The 18,900-nt window shown below is 43.0% G+C and overlaps 1 protein-coding gene across 3 annotated transcripts in view; it reads left to right on the top strand.

The window, feature by feature from the left end:
• The window catches only part of XRRA1 (X-ray radiation resistance associated 1), a 58,992-nt gene that overhangs the window by 6,402 nt on the left and 33,690 nt on the right, over positions 1–18,900 (top strand). For all 3 annotated transcript variants that reach the window (XM_023538942.2, XM_010599580.3, XM_023538943.2), the window contains 4 exons: positions 3,902–4,086; positions 7,449–7,520; positions 11,514–11,586; positions 14,833–14,930. In XM_023538942.2, coding sequence (XP_023394710.1) covers positions 3,902–4,086; positions 7,449–7,520; positions 11,514–11,586; positions 14,833–14,930 — 428 coding nt within the window. The remainder of the gene's footprint in view (positions 1–3,901; positions 4,087–7,448; positions 7,521–11,513; positions 11,587–14,832; positions 14,931–18,900) is intronic.

The following is an 18,900-nucleotide window of genomic DNA, read 5'->3' as shown; positions in this document are numbered from 1 at the left end:
GGTACCTTTCCCTCACACCCAGCTCATGCTTTAGAATGTCTCCCATACCATTCCTTCCTCTATAGCCCCTTTATTACTGGTACCTGGCTCACCCGGCCGTATCACCCCAATACATCTTCCCATAGCCACCCTGGTGAGCCTTCCAAAGACCACATCTGACCATAGGTTCTGTTCCCCTATACTCAAGGAGTCCTCATTGCTGACTCTTTAACCTGGCATTCCATGTCATTCTTACCCTCTGCTATAACCCCACTCCTTTATTTATGCCACATTCCATCATGTTCTCTTTTCACCCAGCTTTTTTTACTTACCCAGAACATCCCAGCTTTCATTTCAGTTAGCAAAACCTCTCCCATCCCACAAAGCCCAGCATTCCTGCCCACTTCTTCCAGTAGGCCATGCCTCACTACCCTAGCCCACAGTATCTATTGTCATCCTCTCTGTGTCTCATAAATAAAATGGCTTAAACTCTTAAAGATTGTTCTGGAAGTACTCTATCAAATATTTATCTGATTTAAAACTCCTCCGGGTCAAGGATTCCTCATAACACTGAACAGAGCCCTATAAATGGAACACTGTCTACAAGTATGAGTTCACTGGATTAGATTTGTTGCTTCAAAAGCACGAGAGAGCTCCTTGTTTACCCCAGATGATGTGACTTGCTGGTCACTCTGTACGTACACTATTAGAAGAACCTTCTCCTGCAGTCTGTCTTTCCCAATTTTAGAGAGTGGTTTCATTTTTGTACATAGAGACCTTCCTGGCCACCTATTTGTTCGAAACCCTCTTGTGGAGGTATCAGTATGAACTTACGGCTACACATGTACACACACACAGATGGACAGATACAGAAATAAATAGAGATGGGTGTATGCTTGTCTTAGTATACATACCTATATTTCCTAGTTTGATAAGAGGGCCTAGAAGCAGTGACACCTCAGTAACAAAGAGTATACCTGGCATTTAGAGCTTGGTTTCTAAATACCATTCTCCAATAAAAGGAACTAGGGCACCTTAGAGAAATGATTGTTTGCAGGGCTTGGGCAGGGAGAATACAAGTTGAGCCTGGAAAATTGAATGATGCCATGATGCCAGAAAGTAAAGAAGTGCTCAAAAAATGATGGGGCATGTCAAGAGGATGTTTTAGCCAACTCGAAGGAGCTCCCAATCACCAAAACTGGGATAATTTGAACAGCAGGATAAATAATGATGGAATTGGATCATAAACCATAGAATGAATAAATATTCGTGAGTCTATACTGATATTAATAAATGTTTGAATACACAGCTTAGGGCAGGAGAAGGAATGAGGAAAATAGAAAATCACCTTTAGAACATCAGAGTAGTAATTTTTGCAGGCAAGAACCATCTATGGATGCTACAACTAGTGGGTAAAAGTGTGATAAGAAAGAGGACATTTACGTTATTTCAAAGCCTCTTCAAGATGTTTATTAATTTCAGAGGGAAAAATAGTGACTTCACAGCAAGGACATCAGGCAGACACTGCCTTAAGCAAGTGATCAAAGTTAACGTCAGCAGTAATAAGACATATTGACATCATATACCCCCTGATATGCACAGCATCACTTCTGTGGTAGTCTTGCCAAAGCGTAAAGCCTTAATGTAATCATGAGAAAGCATCAGACAAACTCAATTGAGGGATATTTTGCAAAATAATTGACCAGCATTCTTCAAGAGTATCAAAGTAATACAAGACAAAGAAAGACTGGGGAACTGTCACAGACTACAGGAGATTAAGCAGACATGATGACGAAATGCATTGTGGATCCTGGATTTGCTTCTGGAACAGAAAGGGCACATTAGTGGGAAAACCGGTAGAATTTGAAGAAAGTCTGCATATTAATTACTAATATTGATTCAGTGTTAATTTATTGGTTTCAGTAATTGTATTATGATTGTGTAAAATGTTAACATTAAGGGAAATTGGGCGAAGGCTGTATGGGAACTCTGTGTACTATTTTTACAACATACTGTGAGTTTAAAATTATCTCAAAATAAAATATTTTTTAAAAAACAGCCCTTCTATGAATCCCCTTCCTGCTAAAAGTCTGCCTCCTTAAATTCAAGCTCCTTATGCTAATCCTCAAGACCTTCATGATCCAATTCTGCTGACCTCTCTAGCCCCATCTCTTTTCCCTCATGTTGATCTCATGACGTACTCTGGGCCTTCCTTCTTGGCAATGTTGGGGATTTTGACAGCAACTCAGGTTGGATTCTCCAGGAGTGAGGACTATGGGGAATGGGACAAAGAAGAACCAAAATGCATGTCCCAGATGGTGGCAGCCTTGGGAAAATGGGATGCCTTGAGTGTCATCTAACACTAGGGACAAGAAGTGGCTCACATCAGACATATGGCAAGAACTGCATCCAAGGGCAGGATCAGCAGCAGTGGTCAGGTGAGCCAGAGCAAGCCCCTGAGTGGTGGTAGTGGGCTACGTGGGCAGTAAGCAAGTGATCAGAGGCAGCAAGCTGGTTCCCACAGCTGTGTGCTGTTCCTCTACGTGGCCCTGATCTTTCATGCTGCCAGGTGTTTCTTGTACTCTTTCCTCTGCTCAGGCTGCCTGTTTTTCCCTCTCCTCCTGATGACCTTTTTCAACTTACAGCTAACTTGTTCCCTAGGCTGGTAACTCCTTTCTCTGGGTTTCCATGGTACCCCCTATGTTATTGAGCCCTTTTGGATCAAAAACCAAACCAGTTGCCGTTGAGTTGATTATGACTCGTGGTGGCCCCATGTGTGTCAGAGTAGAACTGTGCTCCATAGGGTCTTCAGTGTCTGGTTTTTCAGAGCTTATGTTATTCATCCCTGTGGCCCCAGGTCGTGGCACAAAGTAGATGATCAGAAAAAGTGTGAATGGATGCTGTGTGCACAGGGGAATGACTAGAGTTCATTGAGTCATTCATTCAGCAACACTGACAGTGACAATGTGGTAAGCTCTGTGCAGGTCCTGGGAATACTGAGATGAATGGACCAAAGTCCCTGCTCTCATGGAGTTTCTGCTCTAAAGGGGGTGATAGACAATAAATAAATGAAAAAATAATTGCAGATTGCTTTGAGTGCCATGCTCAGCCATGGTCAAAGAGAGAACAGATTCCAGAATGTCAGGATTTTTGTTAGGTGGGCTTACTAGTAGTAAACTTCGTATTCTTTTTTGCTTACATGCGTTTTCTACAATGAACATGTTTTTGTTTTAAGTAAAGACTGTCCTGTCATTTTCTTATCCTGAGTTTCTAACACAACCTTTCCCCTATAATGATGGAATCCACAGTAAGGTCTGGGAACATGGAGCCTGTTGAGGTCAGGTATTGGGCTTTACCTGAAAGATGACAGATGGGGGAATAGCTAACTGGCACAGGAAGCATGATCAGCTCTGCTGATGGAGTTAGGGAAGGCATCACAGAACAGGAAATACTTGATCTAGGGTCTTGAAGGAACAATTACAGCTTGGAGACAAAAGTTTTGGAGGAGGAAAGTTTGAATCTTAGCCTTTTCATCTGTAAAATGGGGACAGTAATGTGCCCTTCATTGGGTTTTCGGGTGAATTAAATGAAATACAGCGTGTAGAGTTCCCCTTCCCTGCTCTACCGGTAGAAACCCTGGTAGTGTAGTCATTAAGTTCTTTGCCTGCTAACCAGTAGGTTGACAGTTCGAATCCACCAGCTGCTCCTTGGAAACTCGATGGGGCAGTTCTACTTTGTCTGTAGGGTTGCTGTGAGTTGGAATCAACTGGACAGCAGTGGGTTTAGCTTTTGGTTTTTGACTCTACCAGCACAGTGTCTGGTATATATGAGGTAATAGGTATTATGGATAATTACTCTGTACTTGGACTAGTTGTGGCTTTAGAGGAGTTTGCCCCTCTCACTCTTCTGATCTTCTTAACAGGCCGAGGACACTGGTTAGTATCTCGGAAATCTAACCTCAAGAAGAAGCCCAAGGGTGTGAATGAGGCATCAGCTGAAGGTCAGGACAGCCGGAAGAAGAGTCTTTCAGAAGTTGGGGGAAAGAAAGGGTCTCAGCAGGAAAACCAAATGGCTATTCCTGGACATGTCCTGGACCGGGCTTTTCTGGTGAGAATAAATACATTCTGGAATGGCTGGCAGCATCAGCCAACGACTGTCCTAGTGGGGAACGAGGACTTGCCCAGCTCTGCCCTGACACAGCTACCTCCAAGCCACTCCATCTTCCCACTATTAGAGTGGTGTTGGTAGATTAAGTACAGTGAGGATGATGAAGGAACTCAAAGCTTTCCTTACAGGTGGAAGGATTGAAGGAGACCTATGTGTTGCATACCTCTTATCACAACCACATTGTGAGTTATGTGTTACCATCTACATTATATTGTCACTATTATGCAGATGAGAAAACCCAAGGCCCTGAGAGATAATTTGAATTGGCCAAGGCCCCATAGCTAGTAAATGGTTGGGCTAGGATTAGAACCCTGGTCTACTGACTTCAGAGCCATACCAGGTAAAAACTCTTGAACTTAAGTTGGGGGGTGGGAACAGTCAATTGAAAAATTCCATTCCAGCTCCTAGCACATTGTAGACATTCCTGCTCTGCTTTGCCCTGGGGAGATCTCTTCAGAGCAGGCAGGATTGGGGAGGTCTGATCTTTGACAGCCTTTTTCCTTTTTAGCGTCTGGCTGAAAGCCAGGGTAGCTGATCAGACGTTACCCAGTGCCTGTTGCAGACTTTATGAGGAGGGCTGGGTACCTGTCTTAGAGATTGGCCAGGTAATTTCACATTTGCTGTCTGCAATGCCTTGATGGCTCTGTAAAGACATATTTTGTAAATTAATATTAATGTGCAGCTCAATTCTCATAGCTGCCTAAGAAAAACTATCTGGCAGCCCATTTTGTTCCCAGACTCTGCTTATGGTTCCCAAGAGATTGGTTTCTGCACAAATCAAATGTTGAAAGAGAGTTCAAGGAGGCAGTTGGTCTCATTTCACCCCCAAGTGGGTAGTGTAAGCTTTTGGCAGAGTCCTGTGGAATTCATTTCATGATTCCGTCCACTTCTCATTGAGGGTGAGGAGGAATAAAACAGTTTACTTGTTATTTCTTTAGTACTGAGGAGGGGCAGAAACACTTCCGTAGTGTTCTTTTTCCTTTAATTGTTTCCAAAGCCATATGCATTCCCACAGTAGAGATGGCTTGCTAACCGTGTTGCCGCTTGATGGCCAGCAATGCTTTCCAGAGTAATAGTGCTTCCACCTGCCTGTTGGATAGTCGCACTTGAATGTTTCACTGGCATCTCAGATTGAACTACTGAGATGCCCCTACACCAAGTCCCAAAACATACCTCCTTTCTAGTGTTTACTGTTTCTATGATGGCACTACTGTCAACTCAGTCACTAAGCTAGTGACCTGGGGTTATCCTTGACCCTTGCCCTCATCCTCAGGCGCTGACACTTTTATTAAATAGTTCTCAAATCTGTCTTCTCATCTCCACTGACACCACCCTAATCTGGGGCACCATCATTTATTGGACTAATTCAGTAACTTCCTCACTAGTGGGAACCAAATTAGGATGCTTTTAGCCACAGATAACAGAGATAATAAAGACATATATTATTTCACATAAATAGATGCCAGAGGGATTGTTATTCCAGGGTAAGTTAATTTGCTGATTTAACGACATTTGCCAAGCCCCGGGTTTCCTCCATTTTTCCTGCTCTGCCATCCTCAGCATGTTGACTTGTCTTCTTGGGATGATTGCCTGCATGATTCTGAGATGGCTGCAGCAGTTCCCGTCATCACATATAGAGAATAACATCCAGGGATTTTCACAGTCTTGTGCCTCTTTTTAAAAGTAAGAAAATGCTTCCAGAACTGTCCACCTCCTGCTCCCAGTAGCCATTGGCTCATTGGTCAGACTTATATCACATGTACAAACAGTCATTGGTAAAGGGAATGAGACTTCTGTGATTGGCTCAGACATGTCAAGACGTAGACCTTGCAGCTGGTTTAAACTTTCCAGAAGGGCTTATCTACTTGGAGAAACGTAAATAAAATTGGGGTTCTTTAGCAAGGAAGAAGTAGAGAAATGGCTGTTAGGAAGGTAATTAATCATGTACGATATACTAGTCTGTCCCCTTCCTCTCTTTTCTTACCCTTTCTATACATATGAAACGTAGTAGTTTTACAAAACACAATCTGATTCCATCAGCCCCCTGCCTAAAAACCTGAATGGCTTTCTGTTGGCTGTGAAATAAAATCCACACCTTTACAGAGCGAACATGGACCTACAACTGATAACTGCCTTTCTAGCCTTGTTTTTCATCCTCTCAAAGGCATCTGCTTTTTCTTGCCTCGGTGGCCTGAAATACCTTCACAGCCCCTACTACTCAGTTTCACACGACCAACCGCTTCTCAGCTCTTAGGTGTCAGATGAAATATTACTTCCTCAAGTAAATATTTCCTCACTTTCATACTGAGATTGGGATGGCCTATTTTTGTCTCCCATAGCATCTTAAATTTTTCTTTTGAGATGTTTATCGTATTTATAAGTACTTGCTTAATACTTGGCTTCTTGTGAGATTGTAAGTTCTGTGAAGGCATAGAGTGTTTCTGCTGATTCCGCATTGTCTTCCCAATACTCTTCAGTGCCTAGACATAATAGGTATCATAAGTAGATGATTGACAGAAAAGGGAATGAGGTTTGAGTACACAGAAATAGAAGCTCCAAAGTTGAGAGTTCCTTCTTAGTTTTTACTTTTGAGAGGTGATATATAGTAGGTGAAAGAGCACAGAGCTTGGTAATTAGATTTGTATTCAAACCATAGATACATAACTTATTAACTGTGGAACCTAAGGCAGGGCACTTAGCCTTGGTTTTTTATCTTGAAAAAAGGGGGATAAACTTTCACTTAAAGCACAATAAAAATTAAAAAAAAAAGGGGGGGGGATAAACTCTATGTCAAAGAGTTTAGTTAGGATTAGAAGAAAGTTTGTTTATGTGTTTAGCACAGGACATGACCCAGAGTAGTGCTCAGTAAATATTTGGTGAATGAATGAATGAATAAATGAACAAGCAAACAAATTGTGACCCTGTTTTTGTTTATGAGATTGCCCAATGAGAGAAAACAGAACAAAAATAGAAGATATTGAAGATAAAGCCCCAGAAACACAGATTTTCTAAAGGGCCTGGTAGAGAAAGTGGGGCCCAGAAAAGATAGAAAAGAAACAGCAGTAGAAGGATAATTCTCCTAATAACCTCGTAAAGTCCATATCACTTTCCCCATTTTATAGATGGGAAAATAAGATATGGAAGAGCTGAAATGGCAAGTTGGTTCTGAGCAACTCAAAGCCCATGCTCTTTCCATTATACCAAGCTGCCGCCCTCAATGGAGAGTCATTTGTTGACTTAGAAAATTATATAAACTTTGTTGGGGCTTTGAGAGCTAGAGCTGACTCTGTTCTATGTTCCAGCTGAAGCACCACTGTGTGAGGAAGCCATCAGACCTGTGCACCGTTAATGTGAGTGGCCTGAAGTTCTCCAAGGTAAGGCCAACCAGCAAAGATATTATTGGGGTGTGTTGGACCTGAGGTGGAACCTGGCTGTTTTGGCTTGTCCATTGCAACTCTAGAGTCCCTGGGGGCTAAAAATCTGTTCATGTGGGAAGAGGGAGGGTTAGACAAAGATTCGCTGAGTAGAAACAGTATTTAGCAGTTTGGTATTACTATTGCTCCATGTGAAGTGAACTAAAGAAAATAGCCATATGAAATTGGTTTTGAATTTGCAGTAGAATTTTGTTGGGGCATTATTGACTATGGGACACTGAGTTCCCATTACAAGAGCCTATAAGAAAATTTTCTTTCAAATTTCATTGCCAGGAATGGTTACGGGTCTCCCAAGAAGCTGGTTTGTCCTTAACTCATAGGGATTGTGACTTATATAATGAATCATGTTTCTTTGGATTGGCTGATAGGCAGCTTGGAGGCAAATTTGTGGCAAACTATTTGCCAGGATATTGTGCCATATGTTTTGTATAAAAACTACTCTCCTGGTTTGTAGGACTTCCATGGCATACCAAGAGGTTGCTTGTATAAATCAGTCCCATGGAGTAGGGTTATGAGCCACAGGATGGCCAAATTAGTGGTGAAACAGCCTGCTTCACTTCATTTAGCCCTCATATTTTCAGATCAGGGCCCTGGAGGCACAGTGGTTAAGAGCTCAGGGGATAACCAAAAGGTTGGCAGTATGAATTCACCAGCCGCTCCTCGGAAACCCTATAGGGCAGTTCTACACTGTCCTATAGGGTCTCTATAAGTCAGAATCAACTCGACGGCAATGGGTATTCTCAGAATTGAGTCATTTAGGGACAAGTCAGCCATAGAAATGTAGTCATCTGGGGCTGAGAGGCCTTCAAGAACAGGCCAGCACACTGATGCCCCGAGATGTTAATATATAATTCACGTATAATTGTAAGACAAAGCAGAAGATATCAAGAGTCTCTCTCAGTGCAGTTGTTGAGGATCTCAACATGGGCTGGCCAAAACTCAGCCTGCCCCCTGTCCATTCTTACTGCACTCACCCACTCACTGACTCAGTGACTCACTCATACACCTGCACACCAACATTACTGAGGCCCAGTCTGGCTCTGTGCTATTTACTGAGGGCACAGAGGTGGCTCAGACACTGCCCTTGTCCCCCTGGAGCACATAGTCCAGTGGGGAGGAAGGAGGACGGGCTTAGACAGAAATGGAAATAGACACATAAGTAGACAATGACTAGTTAATGCAGTGCATGAGGGAAACATGAGAGCTGTATTAGCTCAGAGGATGGGTCCCTAACTCAGCCTTATACTCAGGGGAAGCATCCCAGAGAGGCTAATACCATAGTCGAGCCCCAAAGTATGAGTGGGAGCTTGCTAGCGTTGAGATTGCTGTCTAGGAGCGTCCATGCTATTCTTTCCCCCTGGGAAAGTGGTGAACACCATCAAGTTAAAAGGACATGTGGAGGCACCCAAGGAATGTGAAATAAGGTTAGCTATTTGTTGTATGAAAAGTAGGCTGAGTCATTACAGGCAGCACTTTTGCTAAGTGGCACCGAGTTTGGGGGTAAGAATGCCCTAAGGCCTATATGGCCCATCCCAGGCCTCAGGACCTAGCCCTTGTAACTAAAGAAGTCCTTCAGGGAAGGAATGAATTCTTAAACAAGACACAAAAGCTTAAACCATAAAAGAAAATGTTTATAAAGCTTAATTAAAATTAAAAAATCTAGCTTAACAAAAGGCAACATAAACAAAGACAAATGATAAGCTGTAGACTAGGAGAAGATATTAGCAATTCATAAACCAGAAAGGATTAAGACTGAGAGTATTTAAAGAATGCCAACAAACGTCTGGGGTCTTAAATGCTGGCAAGCAGCCATCTAAGATGCATCAGTTGGTCTCAACCCCCCTGGATCAAAGGAGAATGAAGAACACCAAGGACACAAGATGATTACGAGCCCAAGAGACAGAAAGGGCCACAGGAACCAGAGACTACATCATCCTGAGACCAGAAGAACTAGATGGCGCCCAGCTACAACCGATGACTGCCCTGACAGGGAACACAACAGAGAACCCCTGAGGGAGCAGGAGAGCAGTGGGATGCAGACCCCAGATTCTCATAAGACCAGACTGAATGGTCTGACTGAGACTGGAAGGACCCCAGTGGTCATGGCCCCCAGACCTTCTGTTGGCCCAGGACAGGAACCATTCCCGAAGCCAACTCTTCAGACATGGATTGGACTGGACAATAGGTTGGAGAGGGATGCTGGTGAGGAGTGAGCTTCTTGGATCAGGTGGACACTTGAAACTATGTTGGCATCTCCTGCCTGGAGGGGAGATGAGAGGGTGGAGGGGGTTAGAAGCTGGTGAAAAAGACATGAAAAGAGAGAGTGGAGGGAGAGAGCAGGCTGTCTCATTAGGGGGAGAGTAATTGGGAGTGTGTAGCAAGGTGTATATGGGTTTTTGTGTGAGAGACTGACTTGATTTGTAAACTTTCACTTAAAGCACAATAAAAATTATTTAAAAAAGAATGCCAACAAAGCATTAGAAAAAAATAATAAACCACCTGGCAGAAAAGTAGGCAGCCAACACAAATATATTAGATCATAGAAGAGTAAACATAAAAGGCCAATAAGTACAGGAAAATTCAACCTCACAAGTTATCAGGGAAATGCAAATGAGGTGCTATTTCACAGTCATCAGGTTGGTAAAAATGGTAATTTTATACTGCAAGGATTTGAAGAAATTGGAATCCTCGTACACTGTGGGCAGGCCTGTGAATTGATTTAACTACTCTAGCGAGCAATGTGGCCTGATCTAATAAAACCGAAGATGTATATTCCCTGTTGTTAGTTGCCTTCAAGCTGATTCCAACTCATAATGTGTGCAGAGTAGAACTGCTCCACAGCATTCCTAAGTCTGTGACATCTTGGAAGATGGCCCAGCCTGTCTTCCGAGGCACCTCTGGGTAGGTTTGTATCGCCAACCTTTCAGCTAGTAGTTGAGTGCTTAACCGTTTGCGCCACCCAGGAACTCCTGTGCATTCCCTGCAACCCAGCAATTCCCCTTCTAGGTATATCACTAGAGAAACTCTTAGGGTAAAGAGGCATGTACAGAAATGTTCGTTGCATCATTGTTTATAATCATGAAAAATTGGAAACAGACAATATGCATCGACAGGGAATGAATAGATAATTCGTAGTATACTCGGATGATGAAGTACTATAGAGCAATTAAAATGGATGAACTAGACCTACATATAGCAACATAAGTAAATCTCAAAAGAGCTATGTGTATCAACACAAGAAAATTTCAAATGTGTTGAGAGTTGAATGATATCTACAATATGCTTGTATTTAATATAAAGTTTTAAAGCATGTAAATAATACTGTTTATGGTTTGTGGGCACATATATGTAATATAAGTACAAACGCGGTATGGGGATGATAATCACCAATTCAGGATGGTTGTTACCCACAGGGAGAGAGGGAGAAGGATGGGATTGGGGAGGAATGCATGTGGGATCCAAACCAAAGAAACCAAACCTATTGCCATCAAGTCAATTCCAACTCATAGTGACCTATAGGACAGAGTAGACCTGCCCCATAGGGTTTCCAAGGAGCAGTGGTGGATTTGAACTGGTGACCTTTTGGTTAGCAGTCACGCTCTGAGAGCGCCACCAGGGCTCTGCATATAGGATGGGGTGGGGGGTTTAGCTCGCTCTAATGTCTTATTTCTTTAAAGAAATTTGAAGCAAAGACAGCAAAATATTCAGATTCATTAAAGCTGGATAGTGGTTACACGGATCTTCAGAGTATCATTCACTACACTTTTCTGTATATTTGAAATATTTCAAATAGAAAAAAGAAGCAAAAGTCCTTGCAGCTCTCAACAAATGGCTGCCTTAGGTCTTTGTTTCTTCTGACAGCAGCTTTGGAGCTTCAGCAAGACTTCCAGGAGAGAGCTAATCTTGTGTTTCCTCTAAAATACCTTCCCACAGGCTAAGGAAAAGGACTTCAAGCATTTCCATTCCGTTATTTACATCAATGCCTCAGAAAACCTGCTGCCTCTAGGTAAGCGTTTTCTTTCTGAAAGCTACCTTCCGCCTCCTGTTTGGCACAGCCATTCACTAGTGATCGGATCTGCCTGTTGCTGCATCCAGGACTGACCACGCGTTTCCTTTCTGGAACACAGTAGGCTGGTACAGGAGAACACAAAGAGCTGGATTCTAGCCCTGGCACTGTCTACTTAGAACATTTTCTTTGAGCTGCTGCTTCTCTATCTGTAAAAAATAAAAACATGAGGATAATTCCCTTCTTCTTGTCCTCCCCTTGCAGGGTGCTTTGCAGACTCAGTTGAGATAAAAAAAAAAGTTGAGATAGATGTATAAAAATGTGTTTAAGCCAGTAAGTTTCCTACAGGAACATAAAGCCTGTTGGTTTTCTCAGCAGATCCACAGCACCCCCTGCTGGGTGTCAGGCCTCTGTGATGGTTGGCTTTTAGACATGAGCTCGGTTCGTGTTCTGGCGAGCTTACAGTTTGGTGGGAGAGATGAGCACAGATACAGACAGTTAGAGCAGAATGTGGTAAGTGTAACAATAGAGGGAATTAGAAAATGCTACACAAGCACGTAAGTGGGCCTTCAACCCAGGCCGGGGTGTCAGGAGAGACTTCTGAGGAGCACTTAAGCCTAGCCCTAAAGCACAAATAGGAATGACTCAGAAATTAGACAGTCAGAAGGCATTTCAGGCAGGTGGCGCAGATGTGAAGCAGCAACACCTAGTCAGAGAGTCAAAAGAGCTTTGTTATTTGTGAAGGAAGCTTTGTTATTTGGGAGAGAATTGAAACTAGAGAGGTTGACAGGGACTAGATACGTCAAGGGCCTTGAGTGACTTGGACTTGATCCTACAGGCAAAAGGGAGCCATGGAAGGCTTTTACATAGAGAAGCTCAGCGGTGACGGTGAGGAGGATGGATTATGAGAGAAGCTGGAGGCCAGGAAACCTGGGAGACTCTTTCAGTTATCCCGGGGAGGGAGGATGAGGTCTGAACCAGGGCTGTAGCAGTGGGAGTGAAGGGGATGGAGAGAGAGGTTCAGGAGGAGGTAGAAATAGCAGGACTTGGTAACTGATGGGAATGTGGGGAATGGGGAGAAGAAGGAGCCAAGGGGATCTCCACTGACACAGAGAGCACTAGAGGAGAGGTAGGTTTGGGGGAAAATAGGATGAGTTCAGTTTTGAATGTGTTGAGCTTTAGGGGTGTTTTTTAAAAACATATAATGAGGTCCTTGCCCTTGAGGAGACAGTATGATCTGTCTAGAGCATGGGCTTAAAATATAAAGATCTATGTTGTTGGGTGCCATCGAGTCAATTCCAACTCATAGAGACCGCATGTGGCAGAGCAGAACTGCCCCCCTAGAGTTTTCTTGGCTGCAGTCTGTACGGAAGCAGATCACCAGGTCTTTCTCCCACAGAGCGGCTGGGAGAGTTTGAACCACCAACCTCTCATTTAGTAGCCTAGCACTTAACCATGGCACCACCAGGACTCCTTCCTTAAAGGCCAAAAGACATATGAAAAGATGCTTAACCTCACTAATGATTAAAACATCATCAAGGTACTATTTTCTGCCTGTCACACTTGGCAAAAATGAAAAGGACTGATGACAGCCAGCATTGGAAGGGAAATAGATACACTCATATTCAACAGGTGGAAGTAAGAATTGGTGCAACATCTTTGGAAGGTAATTTGGCAATGTCCCTTAAAATTTAAAATAGTCATTGCCTTTAATATAGTAGTCCCACTTCCAGAAATTTATTCTACAGACATATATCTGCACAGTGATGCTTGTTGGAACCATCCTGAACACCTACCAAGCAGGCTTTTTACTAGGCTCTGCTGAACATTGAACATTCTGACTCACAGGACTACTGTAGACCACCCTTGTTACCAGATTCACTTAGAAGGCTCTTAGTAACCCCACACAGTACGCCAGCAGGACAGCCTCAGGACTTCCTCTTCAGTGGAGTACTCACAGCGGTTCAAGTAGCTGTCCAGAGCCACTCTCTGCCCCTCCTCCCACCCCTAGTGTCAGCTCAGGTGAAAGGCAATGAGACTCTTCATTGGGTGGATGCAGGAGCCACCCTGGTTAGAAACCTCATGCCCCACAGGAGCCAACATCCCTTGTAACACTCCATAGGCATAGCTCCTAGAATTCCCACAAGGGACATGTTCAGTTACAGGAATCACTGCTTTCAGAGAAGCCCAAAGCTTTGACACCCCCTTCAAGTATTTATGGAAACCGTGTTGGTGTAGTGGTTAAGTGCTATGAGCTGCTAACCAAAAGGTCGGCAATTCGAATCCACCAGGCGCTCCTTGGAAACTATATGAGGCAGCTCTACTCTGTCCTGTAGGGTCGCTATGAGTCAGGATCGACTTGACGTCAATGGGTTTGGTTTTGGGTTTCAGGTATTTATAGTTCATTTATAGCTTTTCCCAGTTCAGATGCAATTACCAATTTGGGATCATTTTTACCACAAGCAATATTGCCTAATGACAGTGTTAACATATCGCTTATTTCAGGTTGCCAGGGGAACAGGGCTAGAAATTTAACCCAAGGTCCAGTTCTCATGCAGAAGGGGAAAAGTTTGCTTATAACATATCCATATAGCCTAAACTCCATCAATAGGGGAATGATTAAATAAACTAGGGTATGTCTATACTATAGAATTTAATTCAGTCCTTAGGCGTATCTGTATGTTTTGACATGGAACATCTTTTAAGTCATACTGTTGAGAGACAAAAGCAAGTCACAGTACAATGTGTATTCTATGATTCCATTTTTGTAAAAAGTCTGGATGTGTTTCAACATACACATGAGAAAAAGTCTAGAGTATTAAACATGAAACTTTCAATGGTTACATCTGGATATTGGGATTAAAGCAAACTTTTTTGTGATGTTTGACTTTTTTGTAGCAAACATGACTGACTTTCATAATCAGAAATAATAAAAATAAATTTTAGCTGGGCTTTGGAGTCTGGCCGACTTAGAGTCAATCCTTAGCTCTTCTACTTACCAGCAGTGCCACCTGCAGCAAATCGCTCAGCCTGGGTGAGCCTTGGTTTCCTCAGCTGTAGAATGGAGTTTCTATTTTTCAAGGTTGTGAGAGAATTAGAGGCCATGTGTGTAAAGCACCTTATGAAGTGTCTAGCCTAACTGGGGAACCCAGTAAATGGTCTTTGTTAATATCTTTCTTTTTTGTAATATCTTTCTTTTTTGAAGTCGTTTACAAACTGCAGATTCTCTTTCTCTTCCTTGTGTAGAGGCATTTCACACATTTCCAGCCCTAAAGGAATTGGAGCTCGCATTTAATGGCATCAAAACAGTCTACGTGAAATATGGAGACTTTAAGTGCTTGGAAGTAAGTTGGAGGTAGGGAGTTTTTGGTGCCCACCTGTTCTGTGACGAATGGATGTAGAGTTATCTAGTGATTACAACTGTTTGGAGGGGACTTTCTGAGCCTTTACAGCTAGGCCCTTGCCTCAGGGCTGGCCTCTGGGGAAGGTAGAGGGGCGGAGGCTATGGGTGGTGGTGGTAGCATTGGTGGTGACAGCAGGGACAGCAAGTAGATGAGACTATATCATGCCTGTGGCCATAGTAGGGGCAGTGGTGGTTCAGTGGTAGAATTCTCACCTTCCATGCAGGAGACAAAGGTTCTATCCTTGGCCAATGCAGCCACTACCTCTCTGGCAGTGGAGACTTGCATGTTACTATGATGCTAAACAGGTTTCGGCAGAGCTTCCAGAGTAAGACATAGTAGGAAGAAAGACCTAGCCATCCAAAAAATCAGCCAGTGAAAACCCTATGTATCACAACAGTTAGATCTTCTTGTGCGTGGCGTGCATGGGGTTGTCATGAGTCAGAGGCTGACTCAACAGCAGGTAATAACATGGCCATGGCACGTGGTCCTGGAAGATAAATGCCGAAGATCATATTCCAAGGAGTCTGTGCAGAAAAGTGAATTTAAACAGTGTCATAGGAAGGAAAGTTTGAGAGGAGATCAGGGTCCAGTGATAGTTGAGGAGTTTGGAGGTAAAAAGCTAGGTACAGCAGACTGGACCAGCTGAATTAGAATCATTATGGACTGATTCTAGAGACCTGTTCTGGTCTGAGTGAGACAGATGGGTTCTAGTGGGTTGGGATAGGGCAGGCCCAGATATGAATGTAAAATAAAATAGGGCTCTTACGAATTTTACAGCAGACATGAAATTTGTACATCCACAGATGTCTCCCAAGCCCCAGATTTGAGAATATTAAAAAGTTTAGGTTATTGACTTTCTCCTAATTGAATTTCCCATCAGTTGTACGTTTTCCATGATGTCTTTATACTTCAAGTTTATCACCTCTTCACCTTTTATGAAAGTTTTTTCTCTCACTTTGGGTCCACTTTTCACAAAGGAACAAACTTTTGCCACTACCCGTGAGTCACTTGCACATGTAGAGAGTAGAAAACAACAGAGCTGGACTAGGACGTGGGGGTGGGCATTTGGCCAAGCTCGCTCACAGAATGATGGACTCTTCCCACACGCTGGCCTCAGTGTAGACGTGTTTCACATTCAGACCTCAGCAAAATGTCTGCATGTCATGAGCCTTGAAGTTGACTTCATAGTATTGGTAACTTAAATGATTTCATCAGCAAACACCAAGGGTCATCCGTGTCTCACAAAAGCCTCACTTAACCTGGTCTTGTCAGAGAGGGAGACCTTCTGCAAGACTCAATTTTTCAGTTAACGCCTTTTATATGCCAAAGTTTCAGAAGTTTTAACCACTTGAGATGGCAGTCTTCCTGAAGTGGATTATGTGTCCTTGCATTCTTAAAGCATCCTATACTGAATGTAATGATACCTTATCTCCATGGTTTCAAGTCACATTGAGGGTAACAGTGATCATTCAAACAGAACAAGGGGATACTGTGTGGTTTAAAATCAGAAAAGGTGTGTATCAGGGTTATATCCTTTTACCATACTTGTTCAATCTGTATGCTGAGCAAATAATCTGAGAAGCTGGACTAAATGAAGAAGAACTCAGCATCAGGATTGGAGGAAGACTCATTAACAACTTGTGATATGCAGATGACACAACCTTGCTTGCCAAAAGCAAAGAGGACAAGAAGCACTTACTGATGAAGATGAAAGACTGCAGCCTTCAGTATGGATTACACCTCAACATAAAGATAACAAAAGTCCTCAAAACTGGACCAATAAGCAACATCATGATAAACAGAAAATATTGAAGTTGTCGAGGATTTCATTTCACTTGGATCCACAATCAACACCCATGGAAGCAGCAGTCAAGAAATCAGATCATGCATCGCACTGGGCAAATCTGCTGCGAAAGACCTTTTTTTTTTATTGTCCCTTTTTTTTTTTCATAATTTTTACTGAGCTTTAAGTGAAGGTTTACAAATCAAGTCAGTCTGTCACATATAAGCTTATATACACCTTACTCCATACTCCCACTTACCCTCCCCCTAATGAGTCAGCCCTTCCAGTCTCTCCTTTCGTGACAATTTTGCCAGTTTCTAACCCTCTCTACCCTCCAATCTCCCTTCCAGACAGGAGATGCCAACACAGTCTCAAGTGTCCACCTGGTACAAGTAGCTCACTGTTCATCAGCATCTCTCTCCTACCCATTGTCCAGTCCCTTCCATGTCTGATGAGTTGTCTTTGGGAATGGTTTCTGTCCTGGGCCAACAGAAGGTTTGGGGACCATGACCGCCGGGACTCCTCTAGTCTCAGTCAGATCATTAAATCTGGTCTTTTTATGAGAATTTGGGGTCTGCATCCCACTGATCTCCTGCTCCCTCGGGTTCTCTGTTGTGCTTCCTGTCAGGGCAGGCACCATCTAGTTCTTCTGGTCTCACGAAAGACCTTTTTAACGTGTTAAAAAACAAAGATGTCACTTTGAGGACTAAGGTGTGCCTGACCTGAGCCATGGTATTTTCATTCGCCTCATATGCATGCAAAAGCTGGACAATGGATAAGGAAGACTGAAGAAGAATTGATGCCTTTGAATTATGGTGTTGGTGAAGAATAGTGAATATACCATGAACTGCCAGGAGAATGAACAAATCTTTCTTGGAAGAAGTACAGCCAGAATGCTCCTTCTTAGAAGCGAGGATGGTGAGACTTTTCTCACGTACTTTGGACATGTTAACAAGAGGGACCATTACTGGAGAAGGATATCATGCTTGGTAAAGTGGAGGAGTCAGTGAAAAAGAAGACCTTCAATGAGATGGATTGATGCAAGGGCTGCAACAGTGGGCTCAAACATAGCAACGATTGTGAGGATGGCACAGGACTGGGCAGTGTTTCATTCTGTTGCACATAGGGTCACTATGAATAGGAAGGGGCTCCACAGCACCTAACAACAGGACAAAAGTGGCTCTCAGACTTTTCCAAGAAGCAAAATTCTTGAAAGTCCCATAAAATAGAAAGGAAACTTAAAACAACTGATGTAATTTTGTGCTATGTTAAAAAACATTTTAACTAAGTTTTAGTATGTTGTTGAGTGGAAACAGGTTGTAGATGCTGTAGAGATAACAGGGAGCTATTTCCCTGACCACCAGGGCTGATTGGTTCTTCAGAATTTCCATTTATTTGGTTTTCGTTTTGTTTCGTTTTTTACTTTTTCAGAACATAGTTATTGAGCTCCTACTCTGGGCCATGCATTGTGCCAGGCATTGTATGCCCCCTCCCTCACATCTCAAACTCCAATTTCAAATGCCAGCGGGCCATGGGGAGGGTCCAGGACTCAGGCCCTGACCCTACAACTGACTAGTTTGGAGCTACTGGGTGATCACGATTGACTTTTTTGGAGTTAGTTTGATAACATCTGAGAGAGATTTTTATCCAGCTTCACCCAAGGGAATTTATTTAAATAAGAGAGACTAAAGTCAAGAAGCAGAATGTAAATGAGAAGAGGAAATCTGGCCAGTCATTAATTTTCATCTCTGTGATTTGCAAGGGCTCTCTCTAAGAAAATGCATAAACCTGTCAAGTGTCCTGAATTTGCAGCCCACAGTAATGAATACTTTGTTGTGTAATAAAACTTGGCATGGCTATGCATTATCAATGAGACATTGTTAATTCTTAAGTTCCCTAATCACTGAAACAATGTGTTACTGTCTGTAAATGAGTGAAAGAAGAATTTTTGTGAATCTAAAACCAAAAAGTCCAAACCTATTTCCGTCAAGTCAGTTCCGACTCATAGTGACCCTGTGGGACAGAGTAGATTTGCCTCACAGGGTTTCCAAGGAGCAGCTGGTGGATTCAAACTGTCAACGTTTTGGGTAGCAGCCGAACACTTAACCACTGCACCACCAAGGCTCC

The sequence above is a fragment of the Loxodonta africana genome, chromosome 7, assembly GCF_030014295.1.
Source record: "Loxodonta africana isolate mLoxAfr1 chromosome 7, mLoxAfr1.hap2, whole genome shotgun sequence".
In the NCBI taxonomy this organism is placed as follows: Eukaryota; Metazoa; Chordata; class Mammalia; order Proboscidea; family Elephantidae; genus Loxodonta; species Loxodonta africana.
This window is presented reverse-complemented; position numbering and strand designations above follow the sequence as displayed.